The sequence below is a fragment of the Salminus brasiliensis genome, chromosome 24 (assembly GCF_030463535.1).
Source record: "Salminus brasiliensis chromosome 24, fSalBra1.hap2, whole genome shotgun sequence".
Classification (NCBI taxonomy): domain Eukaryota; kingdom Metazoa; phylum Chordata; class Actinopteri; order Characiformes; family Bryconidae; genus Salminus; species Salminus brasiliensis.
The window spans coordinates 3253452-3276691 of NC_132901.1; the positions used below are offsets into that span (position 1 = coordinate 3253452).

General features: G+C 44.1%; 1 protein-coding gene across 1 annotated transcript in view; it reads right to left on the reverse strand.

The window, feature by feature from the left end:
• Positions 1 to 23240, reverse strand: part of zcchc7 (zinc finger, CCHC domain containing 7) — a 69193-nt gene that overhangs the window by 6386 nt on the left and 39567 nt on the right. Inside the window, 5 exon segments of the mRNA XM_072670568.1 lie at positions 14128 to 14163; positions 15411 to 15581; positions 16261 to 16281; positions 16283 to 16387; positions 16690 to 16748. Of these exon segments, the coding sequence (XP_072526669.1) occupies positions 14128 to 14163; positions 15411 to 15581; positions 16261 to 16281; positions 16283 to 16387; positions 16690 to 16748 (392 nt within the window).

The window sequence follows — 23240 nt, forward strand, 5'->3', positions numbered from 1 at the left end:
TACTCTACACCTCTCTCTCCTTTCATTGGCCCACCTCTGTTTCCTCTCTCTTAGCGAGCTATCTGTTCTTATCTCGTCCCTTCTGCTCTTGCACTCTCTCTCTCTCTCTCTCGCTCATCTCTCATGCAAATTGGCCTGTGGGACAGCCCCTCCAACCACCCCACCCACAACCCCCTCAACACACACACACACACACCCACCCTTCCCTTGACCTTGAGCTCCTGTTATTGCGCCCGGCCTCAGAGGTGGAGGGAAGAAAAAAAAAAAGGAGGAAGAGAGCGAGCGAGGAAACAAAAAAGACCACCCCTCCACCCCCACCACCTCCCTCGCCCCCTCCATCCAGTCCTCCATGCATAAAGCTCTATAGCCCTATTAATTACCGCGCTTTTGTGCTCCTCTATCGCCCCCATCTAAACGGATTAGCAGGCCAGAGGGTGGTCTCTGATACGCTTGTGTTACAGGGCCAAGAGTCAGCCGCCGCTGTCGGGGGTCACAGGACCGACACGCACACACCGACACACGCAAGGTAGATACACGTTGCATGTACATACGTGTGTGTCTGTCTGTCCTGACACAGTGACACAGGCTCATGCGCGCATGCGCACACACACACACACACACACACACACACACACACACAAAAGTGAACATATTCAAAACTGACTTCATTGAAATGAAATGAAAGTTGTCTCTAGTATCCCAGGTGGTTGCTATGGTATTCCAGATGGATGCTATAGTGTTGCTAGGTGGTTGCCAAGTGGTTACTAGATAAGGTGCTAAGGTGACTGCTATTTTATTTCAGGTGGCAGCAATGGTTTTGCCATGGCATTGCCATGTGGTTGCTATAGTATCCCAGGTGGTTGCTATGGTATCCCAGGTGGTTGCTATTGGTATTTATAATTTCAGATGCTTTGTGGTTGCTAGATGGATGTTATAGTGTTCCAAGGTGCTTGTTAAGGCATTGCCAGGGGCTTCCTATGGTATCTCAGGTGGATGCTATGGCACTGTGAGATTGCTATAGTATTTACAATGGTTGCTGTGGTGTTGCTTCGTGGATGCTAGATGGTTGCTAAAGTGCTGCATGATGGTTGCTATGGTGTTGCTAAATGGCTGCTAAAGTCACATAAGCTTGACTTGTTTGTTTCTTCGAGGCATTTTGAAATGTTACTTTATTTTAGTTTAATTTGAAACTGATTTACTTTATTGTTTGAGCTTAAATAAATGGTAAGAATGACGATACAAGAAGTGTTTAATTATATAGTAGATGTAACAATAATATACAGTATAGAATATATTATATATTATATGATGTATGTGATTATATAGTGAATTATAAAGTGTATATAATATAGTGGTATATAATTATGTAGTTTATTTTTGATAATACAGAGAGAACTGGGCCCATATCGTCAGCCTGCCCGTATCAAACATGCTCCATATATACTGTACAGCACCAAAACCTCAACAGCACCACATAACACACACTTTTATACACTTCAGAATATATGCAGTAACCATAAACACACACACACACACACACACACACACACACACACACACACACACACACACACACACACACAGCTACTGGCGAGTTGCTCTTCACTGCAGCTGGAGACAACACTAATCCCTAAAACCACACCAAACTCAACTGTTACCAGTACAAGCACAGAACACACACACACACACACACACACACACACACAAAGCAAACAGTCTTTGTGTGGTTGGCGGATTAGAGCTAGGTAGTGGGATTTAGGGCGAGTTTTGCATACGTTACTGAAAACTCTGGGGGAACCCTGGAGAAAGATTGATCAAATACTGCGCTGCGTGTGTGTGTGTGTGTGTGTGTATGTGTGTGTGTGTGTGCGCGTATGCGTGGGTGCGCGCGCAAGTGTTTTCATTAGGAAAGCAGAATGATGCCGTTTGTCCCATTTGAATATTCTGCATGTCGCTACAGAATTGTTACATATTTTAACTGAACTGAATCAAACTGCTGAAAAACTTCAGATTTAACAATAAAATGAATCAAATCATTTAAAGAATCGCAATTCTTTAATGAAATGAAGTTTCATTTATGTCATTTATGGTTAAATGAGAGGTTTCAGGATACACCGAGTCATTCCCAATCATGCCCAACTGTAACTGAATGAAATTGATAAATCTGAGCATTAATAACACCCTGAATCATTTCCCGAAGAATCATTTTCTCATCGTATGTTTTATCAGACACAGACTCACTGTCCAATGATCCAAACTGAACTAAAGAATCCTAAAGAATCATTTTTAAGATCGAAAAAGAATCGGAAATAAACTGTGGCTGAAATTAAGCTGTGCATTGAATCCTTCCCTAAAGAATCATTAGTGACTGGATCAGTTTGAGACGATGATACACAAGATCCAAACTATCCTAAAGAATTGTTCAAATTAAATTACGGTTCAATTTAAAAGAGTTATTTTTAAAGAATCATAATTGTGTCATGGTTCAATCTGACATTTAATGATGAACTGAATCATTATTAATAATTCAGAACAGATGTTTATTATTGATTTTTTTTTACATTTATTACTTTGTAATACACTGAATTATTTATAAAAACATCACGTTAAATTTATAATATGTGCCAAACACTCACTCATAACTGAATCGTGGTTAGCTTTGATATCCCTGATGCACTGAATCACTCAAAGAATCATTATTCAACCAAAGTTTAAATTTAAGATTTAATAACGGACTGAATATTTTCTAATGAATCGGGATTGAATCAAATTGTGGTTTAATTTCAAATTATGATGCAGAAAAATGATGATGCACTGAATCGTTTCTACAGAACCATAAATGGATACTGCAACTGAATTGGTACTGCAACTCGAATCGAATCCTGATGAAGCATTAAAGAATCGTTTCGTAGACGATCACAATGACCTTGAATTCGGGGTGAAATTTGAGATTCAGGAGTTCCTGAATCGTTTACTAAGGAATCATAATCAAACTGAATCATGGTGAAACCTGAAAACTGAACTGAATCATTTTGAAATACTGAATCTTCTGGAGATTCAAACCCCTCAGCAGTGAAGCGACACGCTGCATACTTTCACTCGTACCCTAGTCCCCCGTCTCGCTCTCTCTCTCTGGGTTATTCCCACACTCTCTCTCCCTCTCTCGGCCGGTCGGTGGCCGGAGCGGGCGGCGGCTGGGAGGAGGCGGCTAACAGATAAACCTTTTTTCTCATTTCCATGCCAGCTCGCTCGCCCTCCCACCCTCTCTCTCTCTCCCCTTGCTTTTGTAATTCAAATGCAGTGAGAAGAAACTGGCAGCCTACACACACACACACACACACACACACACACACACACACACACACACACACACACACACCTTGTAATTCTATCGACCTCTGGTCGCTCATGCAGTGCCACACACATACACACAAACGCGCTCGCACACACAGCTGCCATCCGACTGATAACCAGAAACTATCCTGCAAACCAGTGGAGGAGTGAGAGACAAGGAGTGAGTGTGTGTGTGTGTGTGTGGGGGGGGGGGCTGGGGGGGGGGGGCTGGAGGACAGAGTGCATGTTTATGCACATGTGCATGAGAGTGTGTCAGTGTGCACGGATGTGAAAGGACGGCCAGCATACCCACACACACACTTTCTCCAGTGGTCTCAAACCTTACACCCGAACAGCCAGTCCACAAAATGATGAGGAAGATGATTCAGCACAATAACAGCGGATTCACACTCATTCTGTAGAGAGAGAGAGAGAGAGAGAGAGACCCCCGTGCCACTGGCTGCAACACAAGACCCCCCTGCTGCACAGTCGGAAAGGTGTTCTTTTCATGCAATCCAAATCCGTTCCTGAGCTACACTACCTGTCCAAATACTTGTGACACCCCTTCTAACAAATACATTCAGATCATTTAAGTGGCACCTATTGCTGACACAGATGTGCAAATGCACACACACACACACACACACACACACACACACACACACACACACACACACACACCTTGTGTAGTCCATGTAGAGAAGTACTGCCAATAGAATAGGACTCTCTAGAACAGATCAACATGATCCCATTGGCACCATTCTGCCTAACACCAGACGTGGGCTAGAGGGGTGCAAAGGGAAGGAGGGCGAGAGAGGTAAAGAAAAAGAGAGGGAAAGAGGGGTAAAGAATGAGGTAGAGAGAGGTATATATAGGGAGAGAGAGGGAGGTAGGTAGAAAGAGGTGTGTGTATGTATGTGTATATATATATATATATATATATATATATATATATATATATATATATATATAGAGAGAGAGAGAGAGAGAGAGCGGGAGAGAGAGGTAGAGAGAGGTAAAGAGAGGTAAAGAGATGTGTATATATATAGAGAGAGGTAGAGAGAGGTAGAGACAGGTAAAGAGATGTGTATATATATAGAGAGAGAGGTAAAGAGAGAGGAAGAGAGAGGTAGAGAGAGGTGTATATATAGAGAGAGAGGTAAAGAGAGGTAGAGAGAGGTGTATATATAGAGAGAGGCAAAGAGAGAGGTAGAGAGAGGTAAAGAGATGTGTATATATAGAGAGAGAGGTAAAGAGAGAGGTAGAGAGAGGTGTATATATATAGAGAGAGGCAAAGAGAGAGGTAGAGAGAGGTAAAGAGATGTGTATATATAGAGAGAGGTAAAGAGAGAGGTAGAGAGAGGTAAAGAGATGTGTATATATAGAGAGAGAGGTAGAGAGAGGTAGAGAGATGTGTATATAGAGAGAGAGAGGTAAACAGAGAGGTAGAGAGAGGTGTATATATAGAGAGAGGTAAAGAGAGAGGTAGAGAGAGGTGTATATATAGAGAGAGGTAAAGAGAGAGGTAGAGAGAGGTGTATATATATAGAGAGAGGTAAAGAGAGAGGTAGAAAGAGGTGTATATATATATAGAGAGAGGTAAAGAGAGAGCTAGAGAGAGGTGTATATATAGAGAGAGAGGTAAAGAGAGAGGTAAAAAGAGGTGTATATATATATAGAGAGAGGTAAAGAGAGAGGTAGAGAGAGGTGTATATATAGAGAGAGAGGTAAACAGAGAGGTAGAAAGAGGTGTATATAGGAAGAGAGAGGGAGAGAGAGGTAAAGAGAGGTGTATGTAGGAAGAGAGAGGGAGAGAGAGGTAAAGAGAGAGGTAGAGAGAGGTGTATATATAGAGAGAGAGGTAAAGAGAGGTGTATATAGGAAGAGAGAGGTAGAGAGAGGTAGAGAGAGAGGTGTATATAGGAAGAGAGGTAGAGAGGTAGAGAGAGGTAAAGAGAGGTAAAGAGAGGTAGAGAGAGGTAAAGAGGTAAAGAGAGGTAGAGAGGTGTATATAGGGAGAGAGAGAGGTAGAGAGGTGTATATAGGGAGAGAGAGAGGTAGAGAGGTGTATATAGGGGGAGAGAGAGGTAGAGAGGTGTATATAGGGGGAGAGAGATGGGGAGGGAGGTAGAGAGAGGTGTATATAGGGGGAGAGAGAGATGGGGAGAGAGGTAGAGAGGTAAAGAGAGGTGTATATAGGGGGAGAGAGAGGTAGAGAGAGGTAAAGAGAGGTAGAGAGGTGTATATAGGGGGAGAGAGAGGTAGAGAGAGGTAGAGAGGTGTATATAGGGGGAGAGAGATGGGGAGGGAGGTAGAGAGAGGTGTATATAGGGGGAGAGAGAGATGGGGAGAGAGGTAGAGAGAGGTAAAGAGAGGTGTATATAGGGGAGAGAGAGGTAGAGAGAGGTAAAGAGAGGTAGAGAGGTGTATATAGGGGGAGAGAGAGGTAGAGAGGTGTATATAGGGGGAGAGAGAGGTAGAGAGGTGTATATAGGGGGAGAGAGATGGGGAGGGAGGTAGAGAGAGGTGTATATAGGGGGAGAGAGAGATGGGGAGAGAGGTAGAGAGAGGTAAAGAGAGGTGTATATAGGGGGAGAGAGATGGGGAGGGAGGTAAAGAGAGGTGTATATAGGGGGAGAGAGAGATGGGGAGAGAGGTAGAGAGAGGTAAAGAGAGGTGTATATAGGGGGAGAGAGAGATGGGGAGAGAGGTAGAGAGAGGTAAAGAGAGGTGTATATAGGGGGAGAGAGAGGTAGAGAGAGGTAAAGAGAGGTGTATATAGGAAGAGAGAGGTAAAGAGAGAGGTAGAGAGAGGTAAAGAGAGGTGTATATAGGGGGAGAGAGAGATGGGGAGAGAGGTAGAGAGAGGTAAAGAGAGGTGTATATAGGGGGAGAGAGAGATGGGGAGAGAGGTAGAGAGAGGTAAAGAGAGGTGTATATAGGGGGAGAGAGATGGGGAGGGAGGTAGAGAGAGGTGTATATAGGAAGAGAGAGGTAAAGAGAGAGGTAGAGAGAGGTAAAGAGAGGTGTATATAGGGGGAGAGAGAGATGGGGAGAGAGGTAGAGAGAGGTAAAGAGAGGTGTATATAGGGGGAGAGAGAGATGGGGAGAGAGGTAGAGAGAGGTAAAGAGAGGTGTATATAGGGGGAGAGAGAGATGGGGAGAGAGGTAGAGAGAGGTAAAGAGAGGTGTATATAGGGGGAGAGAGAGGTAGAGAGAGGTAAAGAGAGGTGTATATAGGAAGAGAGAGGTAAAGAGAGAGGTAGAGAGAGGTAAAGAGAGGTGTATATAGGGGGAGAGAGAGATGGGGAGAGAGGTAGAGAGAGGTAAAGAGAGGTGTATATAGGGGGAGAGAGAGATGGGGAGAGAGGTAGAGAGAGGTAAAGAGAGGTGTATATAGGGGGAGAGAGAGATGGGGAGAGAGGTAGAGAGAGGTAAAGAGAGGTGTATATAGGGGGAGAGAGAGATGGGGAGAGAGGTAGAGAGAGGTAAAGAGAGGTGTATATAGGGGGAGAGAGATGGGGAGGGAGGTAGAGAGAGGTGTATATAGGGGAGAGAGAGATGGGGAGAGAGGTAGAGAGAGGTAAAGAGAGGTGTATATAGGGGGAGAGAGATGGGGAGGGAGGTAGGAAGGAGGTGAATGTATATGCAGCTTTGCTGTAGGGGGTCTGGGTGACGGGTTGGGAGATACGCTGTGCTGCGGATCCGCGGCGGAGGCAACAAAGGGGAAGCGCTCGACACATTTGGAATTTAAATCTGCTACAATTAGTAAGGTACACTTAATTACAAACATCATTTGCATGTAAACACACACAGTGGCGCACACCTCACAATGCGGCGTGCACACGCACACACACTTAACATTTGCCACGCATGGCTGAATGTCAAAGGATTAATTCGGCGCCACGGGATGAGCAATGCCCATCCTGGAGGCTGCTCCCGCCGCCGCCGCCACCAGGAGGCGCCCTAAACCCACGGTCCAGCTGAGCAGCAGCAGCAGCAGCAGCCCGGGCCGAGGTGAGCGTGTTTAGGGGGTGATGAACTGGGGAAATTCCGGGGAACGAACCGAAAGATTCCCATTATTCTCAGGGAGTGCTTCACTGCATGGCCAAAAGTATGTGGACTCCTCTAACGTTTCTTCTGAAAGCACTCTTTTTCACTTCATTTTTGGAACACTGCTGTGATGATTTAACTGTATTCAGCCACAAGAACATCAGCTGCTGAAGCTGGAGGATTAGATCTGCCACTCCTCTGATCCCCGAAACAGCAGCTTTACAGGAGAGGAAAAAAAACAAAAAAACTACACATCTTATGGAAGTCTATGTAGAAAGATTTTAAGTCATTTGGAGCATTTCTATTGGTCCGTTCATCGTGACATTGTGATACAATGTAAAGGACAACTGCTAGATTACAATCATGCGAAAAAGTATCTATAACCCCCTCGTTTACGTTCTTTACAATGTTTCATAAATAAATAAATAAATATATATTGAAAAATCTTTTGTCTTCGAAAACCTAAATTAAAAAAAAAAAAAAAAAAAACCCTAAGAAACAATTACATACATTGCTTTATATTTTAGCTAAAATAAAACATTTCAAAGTTAAACACTGATTTTAAAAGACCAGAAACAATGAATATTTTTTTTAAATAAAACGTATAATTTCACATTAACAATATTAGCTTTTTTCGTAGAGATAAAAATTTACATATATATTTTTTAATGAAATAAAAAAGCATTACGGAAATTAAAAAGGTTTCTTTCTTATGTTTGTGCCTTGTAGCTGTAGCGGTCATTATTTTCATATTCATAATAATAATCATAATTTATTAAAGCTAAAAGTTGTTCATTTGATTTATTTTTATATTTATCTATTTAAAATAATATATTTTTTAACACTTTTCTAGCTGTTCCTTTCAGGACTGTACACAACACTAAAAGAGAGAAACCTGCTGTTCACTGATTTAAACTGAAAATATGCTAAAAATCACTTTTATATAAATAATTTAATCAGGTATCGTTTATGATGAACTGTAAGGAACAGCAGAATCATAGAGGGAACATACGTAAGACATAAGACATCCACTGTTTAATAATAATAATAATAATAATAATAATAATAAGAGCTGTTGGATTTATATTACCCTGAAATGAAAGGTATGTGAACGGTCAGGAAGCCTAGAGGAAGACTAAGCCCTGCGTTTGATCTGAGCATTATGAAAATCATGCCGGGAACAGCACAGCCCGAGCTCCTTCATTAACTGGCTGAAGTGACGGAGCTGAGGTGGAACTGGCCTCTGAGGCAATCAGGGCGGTCGGGTTTAGGACTCGGCCCAGATGAAGTTTCTCGATCCCTCTTCAATTACCAAATAACAGCGTACGAAGGACGGCGGTCGGAACGGGAACGGGAGGAAGCAAGCGGACGAGGAGGCAAAGGTATCTCGAGAAGGGGAGAGAGAGCGAGAGAGAGAGAGAGAGAGAGAGAGAGAGAGAGAGAGAGAGAGAGAGAGAGAGAGAGAGAGAGAGAGAGAGAGAGAGAGAGAGAGAGGAGGAGGAGGAGTGAGAAAATGGATCAAACAGCTTTATCTAGGAGAACAAGCTCAACGTTCTGACAAGAAACCCTGCTGAGGTGTTCACCCTAGGCTAACGATCAATAAACACACACACACACACTTCTAGGAAATAAACGAAATGTCAGAGACCGCCGCTAAATCCCTCTCTCTCTCTCTCACACACACCCCCTAAGTTACCTCTCTACCCAATCAAAACACAGGTTTATTTTAACACTATTCGAAATTCGGCGACTTTAAAAAATGAAAAGGGGCTTCTGACGGATCTTTGAGGGATGCCACAGAAGAACCACTTCTGCTTGTAATAGAAATGTGTGTGTGTGAAGAACCTTTACATTAAGGGAGGGTTCTTCACACCTTTTAAAGGTTCTGGAAGTGGTTCTACTGTGGCATCCCTCAAAGATCCAATCCGAAGCCCCCTATTTTTTTTTTTTTTTTAGAGTGTAAATCCACACTTAGACCACATACAGTTCACACAGTCTCCTTTCCTTCACCGCTGGGGCTTTTCTCCTGCAAGCCTATAGATGGCGCTGTGAGTCTAACCCAACACCATTCACTCCCACACATACAAACAGGGGATTCTCAAGCAAGCAAGCAAGCAACCACCTAAGTCCCTTCAGCCAGCTTCTGTCCCTCGTCTTCTCCTCCCAACCTTCTCCTGGTCTTCATTTCAGCCCTTCCACCCGCTCTCTACGACGGTCTCCAGCTTTCCTAATTTCCATCCTAATTCAATATTCAACTCCGCCAATCTTCTGCTTTAAGGATTATTACGCTTATTACTGGATTTCGGGGGGGGAGAAACTGTTTCGGAAATTGCAGCCAATTAGCAGCTCTCCGATATCCTCTCGGAACGTCCCGGGAACCTCTGGTATTAATGCTAATGCTAAGGTTCTGCTAAGGTACCCTCCACACTCAGCAGGCAGCTCTGCATTAGGGTTCTTTAACAATAGCAAACAATAGTGCTATAAAGGTTCTACAATCAACCATCTCCAATCGTAGAGATGAAGACAGATAGAACTTCAGAACCCTTGAAGAACCCTACGTACTTCGCTACATAGCACCCCCCCCCAAAAAACAAATTAAAGGGTGGGTGGAAGGGGGGTGTTGCTGCCTGCTGTTGATCTGAGATCAAGAACCTTTGAGGATTTGGATGCTTACATGGTTCTCTGCCTGGTTAATGGGTTCTTCGCACTTGTAGTCCTAAACGGAAACTTAACTGCTGCTCACCAGGAACAATAAATAAATAAATCCGTGTCACACGGTTGTCAAAGGAACTTCCAAAAAAAGCTGTGTGGACCGACGGAGTGGAAACGGACCTGGCTGGATGCAGCGAGCACAGAAAAAAGGCTTCTCGAATTTCATGTGAAGAAGACCTTTCCAACTGTTAAGCAGGTGGATGGGCCAGTGCGTTGCAGCCAGTGGCGGGGGAATGCTGGTTTTCCTTATTTATTTCGTTAGTTATATAGATAGCAGTATCTCTAAGGAGTTCGGAGCTGATTCGGTTCCTGGAATGATGGAAGTTCCCCCTCCTTAAAGATCCCGTATCAGCTCTGCACGACAAGATTTCACACATTTCGCTTGGAACCGAAGCTGCTTTCGCGCTCTCGCTTTCCCTCTCTTTTTTTCTTCTCGCTCTCTCTTGGGTCTTGTGGCGGCGTCGGAGGAGTTGGGAGGTTGTTTGTTAGTGAAGACAGGTGCGCCAGGCCCCACACACACACACACACACACACACACACACACACACACACACACACACACACACACACACACACACACACAGAGAGAGTTGCGATAAATAGACCCAGTAGCAAGGACTGGTCTGACAGAATGCCTTTTCACACCTGACTGGGCCTAGCACAGGGCGACAGGCCACAGCTCCCCAAAGCAGCAAACACACACACACACACACACACACACACACACACACACACACACACACACGTACTTGCACTGTATTTAACTTTGAGCCCTCGAGTCTCAGATAGTTTAAAGGCCTTAAACGCCGTCTGTTGAGGGTAAGTCCATTTTAACCACGTTTCTACACACACACACTCACACACTCCATCACGCACAGTCTGCAGGGCAGGACCCAAAGGATGGGAGCAGCACCGCAGCAGATGGGCTAAGCGCAGCAGAACCAAACAGGTCCATATGAAACCATCATCAACTGCTACACTCCATTATAAAGCCACTCAGAACCCATTACACATCATTACACCCACAAAGCTAGCAGGGCAAGGCCGACGCGCTCATGTGCGTTAGGGGGCGGGCGATACTATTGGGGGGGGGGACGTACCGGACAAAAGTATTGGGACACCTGCTCATTCATTCAGGGTATTAAAATTGCTGGAGTGACTGTCTCTGCTGTCCAGAGACAAGAAGAAAGGCTGTCTATTAGATTCGGGAGGAGCTTACCCCCAACCACCCCGTCACGTGCGAAACATTTTACGCTATTACCACAAAGAAAATGATATTTCAACAGGATCAGGCAGGTGTGCCAGGTCAGGAAAGCCGCGGTCATTTTAGGGGGACATTTACCACCCCGTCACGTTTTCCTGTGAATATGAGGTGGGAGACGGTGGTTTATTTATTTGATTTATTTACTTATTTAATAAATTTTTCGGGAGGATGAACAAGTACTTCATGTTTTTACATCGACTTGCATTGAAAAGTTTAGGAGGCGTTTTCCTTCTAAAGCTGCTGTTTTGGAGATATGAGGTTTTCGTGGGACAGCGGCCTTATGTAGGCGACGGTGCTCAAATATTGTAGGCTTACTTCAAGCAATTAAATTATAGGAGGAATTTTACACACCTTGCAAACTGAGGATTAATAAAAATAAATAAATAATTATAAATAAATATAAATAAATAAATAAATAAATAAAGTGTTTAAATGTCAAAATCAGACTTCATATCTCCTCTCTGTGTAAGCGCGGCTGTGCGCTAGGCTAGTGCTAACAGTATGGCCTTATTACACAGGCTAACTAATTAGACTGTGTGTGTGTGTGTGTGTGTGTGTGTGTGTGTGACAGGTCGAGTGACTGCTCGGCACAGTGCGATCCTGGCAGCCCATTTCATGCTTTATCACGTCTTTTAATTGACAAACAACCTGCTCTTTTCTCTTAAACTGAGGTCTATATTCCACCACTGTGAGAGAGAGTGTGTGTGTGTGTGTGTGTGTGTGTGAGAGTGCGCGTGTTGGTGCAGATGTTCCAGCGTGCCCCTTGACGTTTGGCTGTGTGTGTGTGACTGTCACATGCCTTCTCAGCCCCATGAATCTTTGGGGAGCAAACGCTTACTGACTTTGCCAATTACCTACTTTCAGCCTGTTCCTGAGCAAAGCACTCACACACACACACACACACACACACACACACACACACACACACACACACACACACATGTGTATAAACCTCCATAACAAGAATCAAACTCTCTCATCAGTTCAGGAAAGAAATGCTTAAGTTTGCATTTCCAAACATTTCTCTGCAAATAAAAACACTTTCTAAATAAGCAATAACTTCATCAATAACTTTGACAAATTTACACTTTACAAATAAATATAGTGAAGATTTTACATATAAACATTACATAATACAAATTCTGCTACAGAGAATTGTAGAAACATCAAACTCTGTAGAAGGATAATAATATATTCTCAAAATCGAAACTTTACACTTTACTAGTACGAATATAAAAACAAATATTCTGAGTAGGATCGTTAAGCATTACAACCTCTTATTTCAAAACTTTACAGAACAATCAGGTGCAGAAATTGTACGTTGAAGATTTCTGAGGTAGAAATGTAACGTATTACAAATTCTGCTAGTAATATTTTACATTTGATGAATTCTGATGTAGAAACGTTACGTTTTACAAAAATATTAAACGTGCAAACTTTGTTTTTATGTTCTAAAGTAAAACGTTGCATCACAAATTCTGATAAAAATGTAATATAAATTGTAATGAATTGTAAATGACATCATACATATTTATGATGCACTTCATAATTTGTAGAAAATGTGTGTATTAAAATATATCTGATATAAAAATCGTTTCATACTTTAATATCTGACACAGAAACTTTACATATCCCAAATTCTGTTGTAAAAACTGTACAAATTCTGTACTTCAATTTCTCACTTAGAAACTTGATGTTCCTGCATTCGGATTCTGATCTAGAAATTTTACGCATTACATATTCTGATACAGTACCAGCACATACAAATATTAACGTACGAAACTTTAGAGAATCCCAAAACTGATATACGATTTTATACAGAAATTCTTCAGTAGAAAAGTTACATAAAGATCAAGTTTTTGTAACGGGGTTGTTTTCTTTTACTAAACCAGTAAAGGGTCACAGCTTCTTCCTGTAGTGATCTTTAACCCTTAAAGCAACAGAACCGAAAGGAGGAACAAACGGGGGGGAAGTGTAAATTTTAGTCTGTCAACCCAGAACAGATTTATTTGTTTGTTTGTTTGTGAAAGGAGAGATTTTATGATTATTAAAATTCATGCAAACAAACCAGCTCTTACAGAATGCAACTGTAACTAATTCTGTAATTAACAATAGAATTAATTATGTAATTACATCATTACACTTGAACTGTAAAGTAAATAGACTAATAACTAATGTGTATAAAAGAGGGAGGGGGCGAGAGAGCAAGAGAGCGAGAGGAGGGTATTTGTAGTGAGTAGCAGGGAAGCTATTTATTAAAGTGTGTCTTTGTGGAATTATGAAAAGTTAATTTCACACAACACACACACACACACACACACACACACACACACACACACACACAAACACAAACACACACAGAGCTGAGTCTCTGGTATTTACACACGTACACAAAGGCTACACCACTGGGATACAGGTAGACTTTAGACTGCCAGACACAATCCTATATAATAATGCTAATTAATGTGTGTGTGTGTGTGTGTGTGCTGGCTCTTGAACTCTTACCCCCTGCCTGTTCCTTTCTTTCTTCTCTCTCCTCTGTCTTTCACCTCTGGTTAAATTGTCCTCATTAATCCGGGCTGTTAATAAATTCGCTAAATTGGAACATGTGTGTGTGTGTGTGTGTATATATGTATGTGTGTGTGTACGCACACGGCAGGTCATCTCCACAGGCTGTGCTGTTACACACACACCCCAGTCACAGGCTATACTATGAAGCATACAGACAGAATAAACACACAGAGAGTGAAGTGTGTATATCTTACTGTGATGTGGTACTGTCTCCATATGTCTGGGCAGGCCTGAGAAAAGAGAGAGAGCGAGAGAGAGAGAGAGCGAGAGAGAGAGAGAGCGAGCGAGAGAGAGAGAGAGCGAGAGTGTGTGTGTTAAAACACTGGACAAAATCAGGAGTGCGAGTGGGATGGTTTGGTTGAAGCACAAACAGAAGCAACTGGATGCAGCCTTACAACTAACTCTCTAAAGACCTACTATTACAAATGATTCACTAACTATAAATGACGCAGTAACCACCATAAACAACTCATGAGTCAGTAACTATGATCCATGAATCATTACGTATAGTAATAATTTAAAGTAGTTACTGAATCATTTATTATAAATGATTCAGTAACTACTATGCATGACATAGTAACGACCACAAATGATAACTCATAAAAATAATTCACTATGATAAATGACTCTGTAACTACTACAAATGAACCAGTAACTATTATAACTAGTCCAACTGCAATACATGACTGTTTCACGAAATATTACAAACGATCCAGTAATGACTATAAATGATCCAGTAACCACTACTAGAAAATGATTTAGTACCCAATATAAATGATTCACGAGTCAGTAACTACTGTAAATGATCCAGTAGCTACAGCAAATCATTCCGTAAGCACTATGAATCATTCGTTAATATAAATGACTCAGGAACTACAATAAATGATTTATTATTCACTAAGTATTACCAATGATCCAGTTACTATTATAAGTGAGCTAGCCAGCTACTATAACTGATTCATGAGTTAGTTATTACTAAAAATGACCCAGTGCGCACTATAAATGACCCAGTAAAAAATAAAAAACGATTCAGGACACTCTATAAACGATTCAGGACACTCTATAAACGATTCAGGACACACTATAATGATTTTACAGGAAAATAAAACATTGCTCTGCTCTGAAGTTGATCCAGCTCTCTCTGTTTTCCTTTTGTAACCCTCATCTCCTCTCTCTTCCTTCAGCCAGCGTCTCACAAAGCCCCACTCTAAAGTCTCTCTCTCTGTGGGGTTGTTGTCAGGGGGTGACGTGCAGTGTGTCTTGTGTGTGTCACACTCACGGCCTGTGAAGCGTCTGTCTTAATGAGAGAAGGAGCGACCCAGGGGAGTGAGACACACACACACACACACACACACACACACACACACGACAACAGTTTTCAAGCACCTCGCTTACAAACTTCTAACCAAACACAAACACACTGTGACAGCACTCTCCACACAAACACACTAGAGACACGTGTCCTGCTGGTACTCACGTCTATGAAGTGTCCGGTCATGCCGCAGCGGTGACAGCACTTGTGCCAGTAGGCTCTCTCCAGACAGTCGTCGTACATGTGGCCGGGCAGGAAGCAGTTAGAGCAGTGACGACTGGGGCAGGTTTTTATAAAGTGACCCTGAAGACCACATAAAGAACAACACGGCAGCTTCTGCATAGCAAAACAAAACACACACACACACACACGTTAGAATATGAATCAGCAACTAAAAAGTACTGCAATTGGTTCAGTACATGCTATAAACAAATCAAGAAACTACTATACATAATTCAGTACTTACAATAAATGATTCAGTACCTACGTACGATTCAGTACCCACTATACAGGAGTCAGTACCCACTATACCGGAGTCAGTACCCACTATACCGGAGTCAGTACCCACTATACCGGAGTCAGTACCTTCTTCACATGATTCAGTAACTACTACGAATTACTTCGGTACCTACTATACATGATACAGTAACTCCTACAAAAGACTCAGTACCTACTATGCCGATTCAGTACCTACTACAAATGATTTAGTACTAACTATACATGATTCAGTTTCTATATATGATTCAGTTACTACCATACATGATTCAGTTACTATATATAATTCAGTTACTACTATGTATGATCCAGTCATTACTCTAAATGACTCTGTAACTAGTATAAATGACTCAGTAACTACTACTACTGATCCAGTGCTAATATAAATGATTCAGAAGCTTCTACAGCTTACCTAGTTTTCACTAATTATCCATAAAAGCTTTGAACAGTCGTGGTCAGAAATGACAGAACATCTTAGGTGTTTGTGGCTAGACGTGTGGGTTTGTGGGTAATGTAGTACCTTGTCTGTGGGGCAGTTTTTTGGAGAGGTGGCCAAGCCTTTTACAGTTGTGGCAGGTGACCGCCTTGTTGGTGTAATATCGGTTCGACAGTCGACAACTGCGGCCTCCTTTATTAAAGATCTGGGCCTACACACACACACACACACACACACACACACACACACACACACACACACACACACACACACATCAAATCGCAGTGTTCTTATCCTGAAAAATAAGCCCCAGGAACCCTTCAAGATCGAACAGGAGGGATAGGTCAGTTTAGAAACACCCCCTGAAGTCCTGAATGTGTTGGTAAGAAGAACACTGTTAGTGGAGCACAGGTTCGGGGGGCTCCAGGGGGGCTTTAGACCCTTCTCACCCAGCAGCCATGAACTAAATCAGGGTGTAGAGTCAAAGAAAAGGGTCAACTTTCATTTTCTTACCTCTCTGTCTTTTTCTGAGACGGCCCAGTTCTGCGGACCACCTCCCGGTCTTACAAAGTCTGCAGAGTAAAAGAGAACAACAGGATCAGTGCAACACACACACACACACACACACATACATACAAACACACACACATTGACTTCACATTTAACAGAGACAGTGTGTTCAGTGGGTTCATTTTGCCACAAAGCCCTGCACGTATCCCTCCACCAGGCCGAATGTAGGGATGTCCTGATCCAGTCCAGCCATATTTGAAAGGATTGGGTACTGGCTATTTCAATCCCAATCCAGTCTTTGTTTTAAGCATAGTGGTCAAAGCGCCACCTGGTGTCCTCAAGGCGCCATCAACATTGTAAAACAGTGGTAGTTCAGTGGTTAGAGCACTGGTCTATTGAAGACCGGGTTGTGGGTTCGATAGGCTGTCGCTATTGGACCCTTGAGCAAGGCCCGCCGCCCTCACTGCTCTCTGGGCACCGCAGCAATGGCTGCCCACACTGTGACAGTGTGTGTTTAATCACTAGTGTGTGTGTATTCACTGCACGGACGCCAAATTCCATCCGTGGTTCAACACTAATGGTGACTAGGGTTGTCCTGTCCTGTCTAATGGACACTACTGTGTCCATTAATGGCCCCAGCATCCATGTGGGTTTCCATCTCTACTAGATCAAAACTGCTGAACTGTGAGTGAATGGGGGTGTGGTTCCTAGCGATGGACTGGTGCTCCGGCTCCGGACCTAAGAAGCTGAATGTACGGATGGAAAGCAATCGGAACATTATACTGGATCGCTATGGTTACGATCGCAGCCTCAGAGCATCAGAGGGAGTTTTCTTGTGCACGGTGAGCTTCCTGACCAATCAGAGCCCCAGGAGACGGTTGAGGCAGACGGTTCCCGCAGATCTGTTTTTAACCACATCACACCAACGACCAAACGCATTTATGGCATATCGGAATGGTGGAAGCAATCCTAACATGATGGCCACATGCCGGCGTGCCGAAACCACTTGCTGGGAATTCAGGGAAAAAAAAAAAATCCAGGAGGGCGTTTAGTTTCGTCCTCATGTTTGTTAAGATTTGAGTGCGGTGGGATTTGTCATGCAGATTGCCAGAGTGTGTGTGTGTGTGTGTGTGTGCGCGTCCGAAGACATTGTCCAGGCACCCCCAAAACACCCCTAAGGAGCCCCACTACAATAGACAGGAAACATTTCCTTTAATCCTGATATCCCCCCTTTTACCCCCCGTTCCCCCCCCCCCCCACACACACACACACCTCTGAGCCCCTATGTGGGGGAACCGTCTCGTCAGTCACGGGCCAGCAATCACACACAGCCAGGGAAAGGAGGAGCTCAGTATGATAATCCTGCTACGGCTATTCACAATGACACCCACACACACACACACACACAAGCCATCACGGTATACCCAACACAACTAATATCCAATGCCCTACCCTACACACACACACACACACACACAGTGTATCTAAATACACTGGGACACACCTTTCCAGTCACATGACAAAATGAGGACCTCATGAGAACACGTTGAGAACACGCCTGTCATCAGCAGCCGAATCAGAGCGGGCACAAGCGGCCTTGCTTTCTCAGGGGTGGACTGACGGGTGTGGCGTTGGTCAGCGCACCATCCAAGCATGTTGGCTGTCTAGCAATGCGGCATCGGCGGCAGCTGGAGAAGAGGCGGAGGCTCTGGTTTCACATGTGTAGAAGAAGGAGATATATGTGCTAGCTAGTGTTGGGGGCATTGCTAATGGGGGGGGGGTCCCCATCAACGGGGATTGGGTAATTGGAAGGGAACAACTGACCAACACGGCCAGGCCAGACCGTACTAGCAAGATCAGCCCTCACGATGAGTCGAGAGGTCTACAACTGTACCAAAATATCTCAAGATAGCATGTGTGTGTGTTTACAGCCTTAGCTTTAACCAAACCCCAACCCAGGGGGCTAGAGACATTTTCAGAGTCCAGTGCAAGCCTTTAAGGAAAGGAAACAAACAAACAAACAAAAACAAAACAAAACAAAACAAAAAAAAAAAAAACAGTGGGGAACTCCAGTGAGACAGGCAGGAAGGAAAAGAGCGGAAAAGAGAGGGATGAAAGGTGCCGAGGGACGGGAGGGAATTGCGACAGATGCTACTTGTCAGTCTCTTAGGTATGCTAATTAATATAGAACCAACAAATAAAACTAAGAGGTGGGAGAGAGTGTGTGTGTGTGTGTGTGTATGGTGTGTTAATTCCAGCTGACTAATAGTCTGAGAGAGACGAAAGCTGGCGTGTGCCCGGTGACGGTCCTTAGGCCCGGAGAGAACACAACAGCGGCTATGGCAGAGAGGCTAATTAGCCAAGAACCAAAGAGAGATGCTTCAGTGTGTGTGTGTGTGTGTGTGTGTGTCAGATAGAGAGGGGGGGGGGGGGGGGGGGGTGGGGGGGGGGGGACGACGACGACCTCTATAACCATCTACAACCAAGGCTACTGTACACTATATGGACAAAAGTATTGGGACACACCTCTTACTCATTGAAGTCACGGGCACACAACTACCTCTCCAACTGTTAAGCACTGGGTAGATTGCTCATGCTTTGGGTTTGTGCTGCAGCCAGTGGCTTCTACAGTAGGATAACTACCCTCAACACACCCCGAAGTCCTCAATGGACAACCTCAAGAGGTGCAAGCTGAGGGTTTTTCCACGATCCTCACAGTTGCCCCGACCTAAACATCTTCTGTAGAGCGGAAGCAGCAGGACGACCCAAGAATCACACAGATCTATTAGAGTGATGTCATACCTCACACTCCTCCTCCTCCTCAGTCCTACATCCAGACCCTCTGCTCTCACTTCCTCACGTTTGTGACGATCAACTACGCACCCACCTCCACCCAGTCTCCTCCCTTCTCTTCCAATGTTCACCTCTGACCACGCAGGGTGCCCAAACTTCTGACCCCTTTACTTAATGTAAAACTTGACCAGGGGTGTCCAAAATTTCGCACACGTCTCGAACTCGGAAACGTTCATGAACCACTGAGCTACTGAACAGTTTGTCCAAGAAATGCATGAAAACCAACACACACACACACACACACACACACACACACACACACCCCCAATCCCCTCAGTCTTCCTGTCTCCCATAACAACCTCCCTCAAGTGTAACCACGTAGGTTTCCTCCTGCAGGCTGGGTCTGCTGGGAGGGGTGAAGGGGGGTGGGGGTGGGGGAGGGGGGGTGTTTGGAGGTTGAATAAGGAGGTTTTTGGGGGTCTGCGCCTCAACGGCAGATCAAAGCCCTGCACGGCCCGCGCCCCCGGCCCCCGGCACACCCCCTCCCAGACACCACGTTAACCAGTTTTGGGGGTCGGGACACTTTTGTGCAGGGCTGTTGACGTCTGCCATTAAGGCGGCGCGTCGGACAAAGCAGCGGAAGAGAGTCCGAGAGTCCGATTAATACAACCCTACCCAACAATAGGGGGGGGGGGGGGATTGAAAGGTGGGCTTGTAGCCCTCAATATAGGCCTATAGAGTAGATGTGTGTGTGCGCGAGAGCACGAGTGTGTGTGAAGGGGCAATAGTATCAGTTCAGTGATATAAGCTCGCCTCCTACTGAGCAGAGCTGTGAGAAATGCTGATGTACTGAAGGACTGCGACGTGTTCTGAGATACTGTATTAATACTAATAATAACTAATAATAATTCATAAGAATCTGCAGAATTTTTTAATGTGAAAAAATCTCGAAATTCTTAAATATCTAAAATATCAAACAACCGTGGCGTAAAGCCGTCAGCGTCAGGCACGAGCTGTTTGATTTACAGCTCTGAGAGGGACGATGAACCAGACAGATGATGGATTGGATGGTTCCTGGGCGGTTCCGAGGTGGTTGCTATGGTGTTGCTAAGGTGTCCCGGGCGTTTGCCAAGTGGCTGCTATGGTGTTGCTAAGTGGTTGCTAAGGTGTTGCCAGGTGTTTGATATAGTATCCCAGGTGGTTGCCAAGTAGTTGCTAATTGATTGATGTGATATGCCAAATGCTTGAAAGTGGTTGCTAGGTGGTTGCTGTGGTATCGCAAGTGCTTGCTATGGTGATGCTCAGTGGTTGCTTTGGTATTTCAGGTGTTTGCCAAGAGGTCATTGGGGGGTTGTTAAAAAGGTGGCTAATTGGTTGATGCGGTATCCCACGTGCTTGCAAAGTGGTTTCTAGGTGGTTGCTGTGGTATCTCAAATGCTTGCTATGGTGATGCTAGGTGGTTGCTGTGGTATCTCAAATGCTTGCTATTTGGTTTTTCAGGTGATTGCTACTGTGGTGTTAAGTGGTTGCTTTGGTATCCCAAATGCTTGTGAAGTTGTTGCTAGGTGATTGCTTTGGTATCTTAGGTGTTTGCAAAGTGGTAGCAGTGGTATCCCAAGTGTTTGCGAAGTGGTCGATAGGTGGTTGCTATAGTATGCCAGGTGTTTTCCAAGGGGTTGCTTAGGGGTTGCTTTGGTATCCCAGGTGTTTGATAGGTGGATGCAGTGGTATCCCAAGCACTTGCCAAGTGGCCCCTAGGTGGTTGCTACAGTATCCAAGGTGTTTGCCAGGTGGTTGCTAGTTGGTTGCTATGATGTTGCTAAATGGCTGCTATGGTAAAGAGAGAGAGATAGATTGAAAGGGTGGCTTGTAGCGCTCAATATAGGCCTAGACAGAGTAAATGTGTGTGTGCACGCGAGAGCGCAAGTGTGTGTGAAAGGGCCAACAGTATAAGTTCAGTGATAAAATCTCTCCTCATATCTCCAAGTGGTTGCTATGGTGTTGCTAAGTGGTTGCTATGGCAGAGAGCGAGAAAGAGAGGATATGAAAGGTGGGCTTGTAGTCCTCAATATAGGCCTAGACCTGAGTAGAACTTTACAGTTGGGGTCACACTCTGCTGTTAAACATGGTGGAGGGTCATTCCTAACCCCTAGAACAACTCCAGGGTTAGAACCGGTCTGGAGAAGGTTCTGCAGTCTTCACCCACAACGAAGCTTCTCGCTCTCTTCAGGTTCTCTGCAGAACGGTACACACACTTAACCCGCCTTCAACCTTCACAGCCCTCAGCAGAGGACCTCGCACCTGCTTCAGCCAGCAGCACCCTAACGCGTGGGCAGGGGGGGGTTCTCCCTGGCTGGGAGAAAAGTGATGTGAAAACGGCTGTTTTGGAGAGGGAGCAAAACTTTCACTATTACAACACTTCATTTGCATACGCACACGCCCACTCACAGAAACACTGCTCAGCACCACAGACCCCGACGATGGATAAAATGAAGTCCAATCTAAAGTCATCGGATTCAGTCAGAGTTTAATATAAACAAATATTCTATTCAATTCCACTCCATCCAATTTCCTCAGATTACATTTAATTAGTCAATTCTATTCTGAATTCAATCCTATTCCACTAAACTGCACTCAAATCAGACTCAAATACATTCAATCCAATGCTTCAGATTCCATTTAATTAGACACCATTCAAGCCAATCTAAATTCACTGCGTTCCTTTAAATCCATTCAACTCCCTCAGATTCCATTCAACTCCCTCAGATTCCATTCAACTCCCTCAGATGCCATTCAACTCCCTCAGATGCCATTCAACTGCCATTCAACTCCCTCAGATTCCATTCAACTCCCTCAGATTCCATTCAACTGCCATTCAACTCCCTCAGAATCAATTAAACTCCCTCAGAATCCATTCAAATGCCATTCAACTCCCTCAGATTCCATTCAACTCCCTCAGATTCCATTCAACTGCCATTCAACTCCCTCAGATTCCATTCAACTCCCATTCAACTCCCTCAGAAATCAATTAAACTCCCTCAGAATCCATTCAAATGCCGTTCAACTCCCTCAGATTCCATTCAACTCCCTCAGATTCCATTCAACTCCCTCAGATTCCATTCAACTCCTATTCAACTCCCTCAGAATCAATTAAACTCCCATTCAACTCCCTCAGAATCAATTAAACTCCCTCAGAATCCATTCAAATGCCATTCAACCCCCTCAGATTCCATTCAACTCCCATTCAACTCCCTCAGAATCCATTCAACTCCCTCAGAATCCATTCAACTCCCTCAGAATCCATTCAAATGCCATTCAACTCCCTCAGATTCCATTCAACTCCCATTCAACTCCCTCAGATTCCATTCAACTCCCTCAGATTCCATTCAACTCCCTCAGATTCCATTCAACTCCCTCAGATTCCATTCAACTCCCTCAGATTCCATTCAACTCCCATTCAACTCCCTCAGATTCCATTCAACTTCCTCATATTCCATTCAACTCCCATTCAACTCCCTCAGAATCAATTAAACTCCCTCAGAATCAATTAAACTCCCTCAGAATCCATTCAAATGCCATTCAACTCCCTCAGAATCCATTCAAACGCCATTCAACTCCCTCAGAATCCATTCAAACGCCATTCAACTCCCTCAGAATCCATTCAAACGCCATTCAACTCCCTCAGAATCCATTCAACTCCCTCAGATTTTATTCAACTCCCATTCAACTCCCTCACATTCCATTCAACTCCCATTCAACTC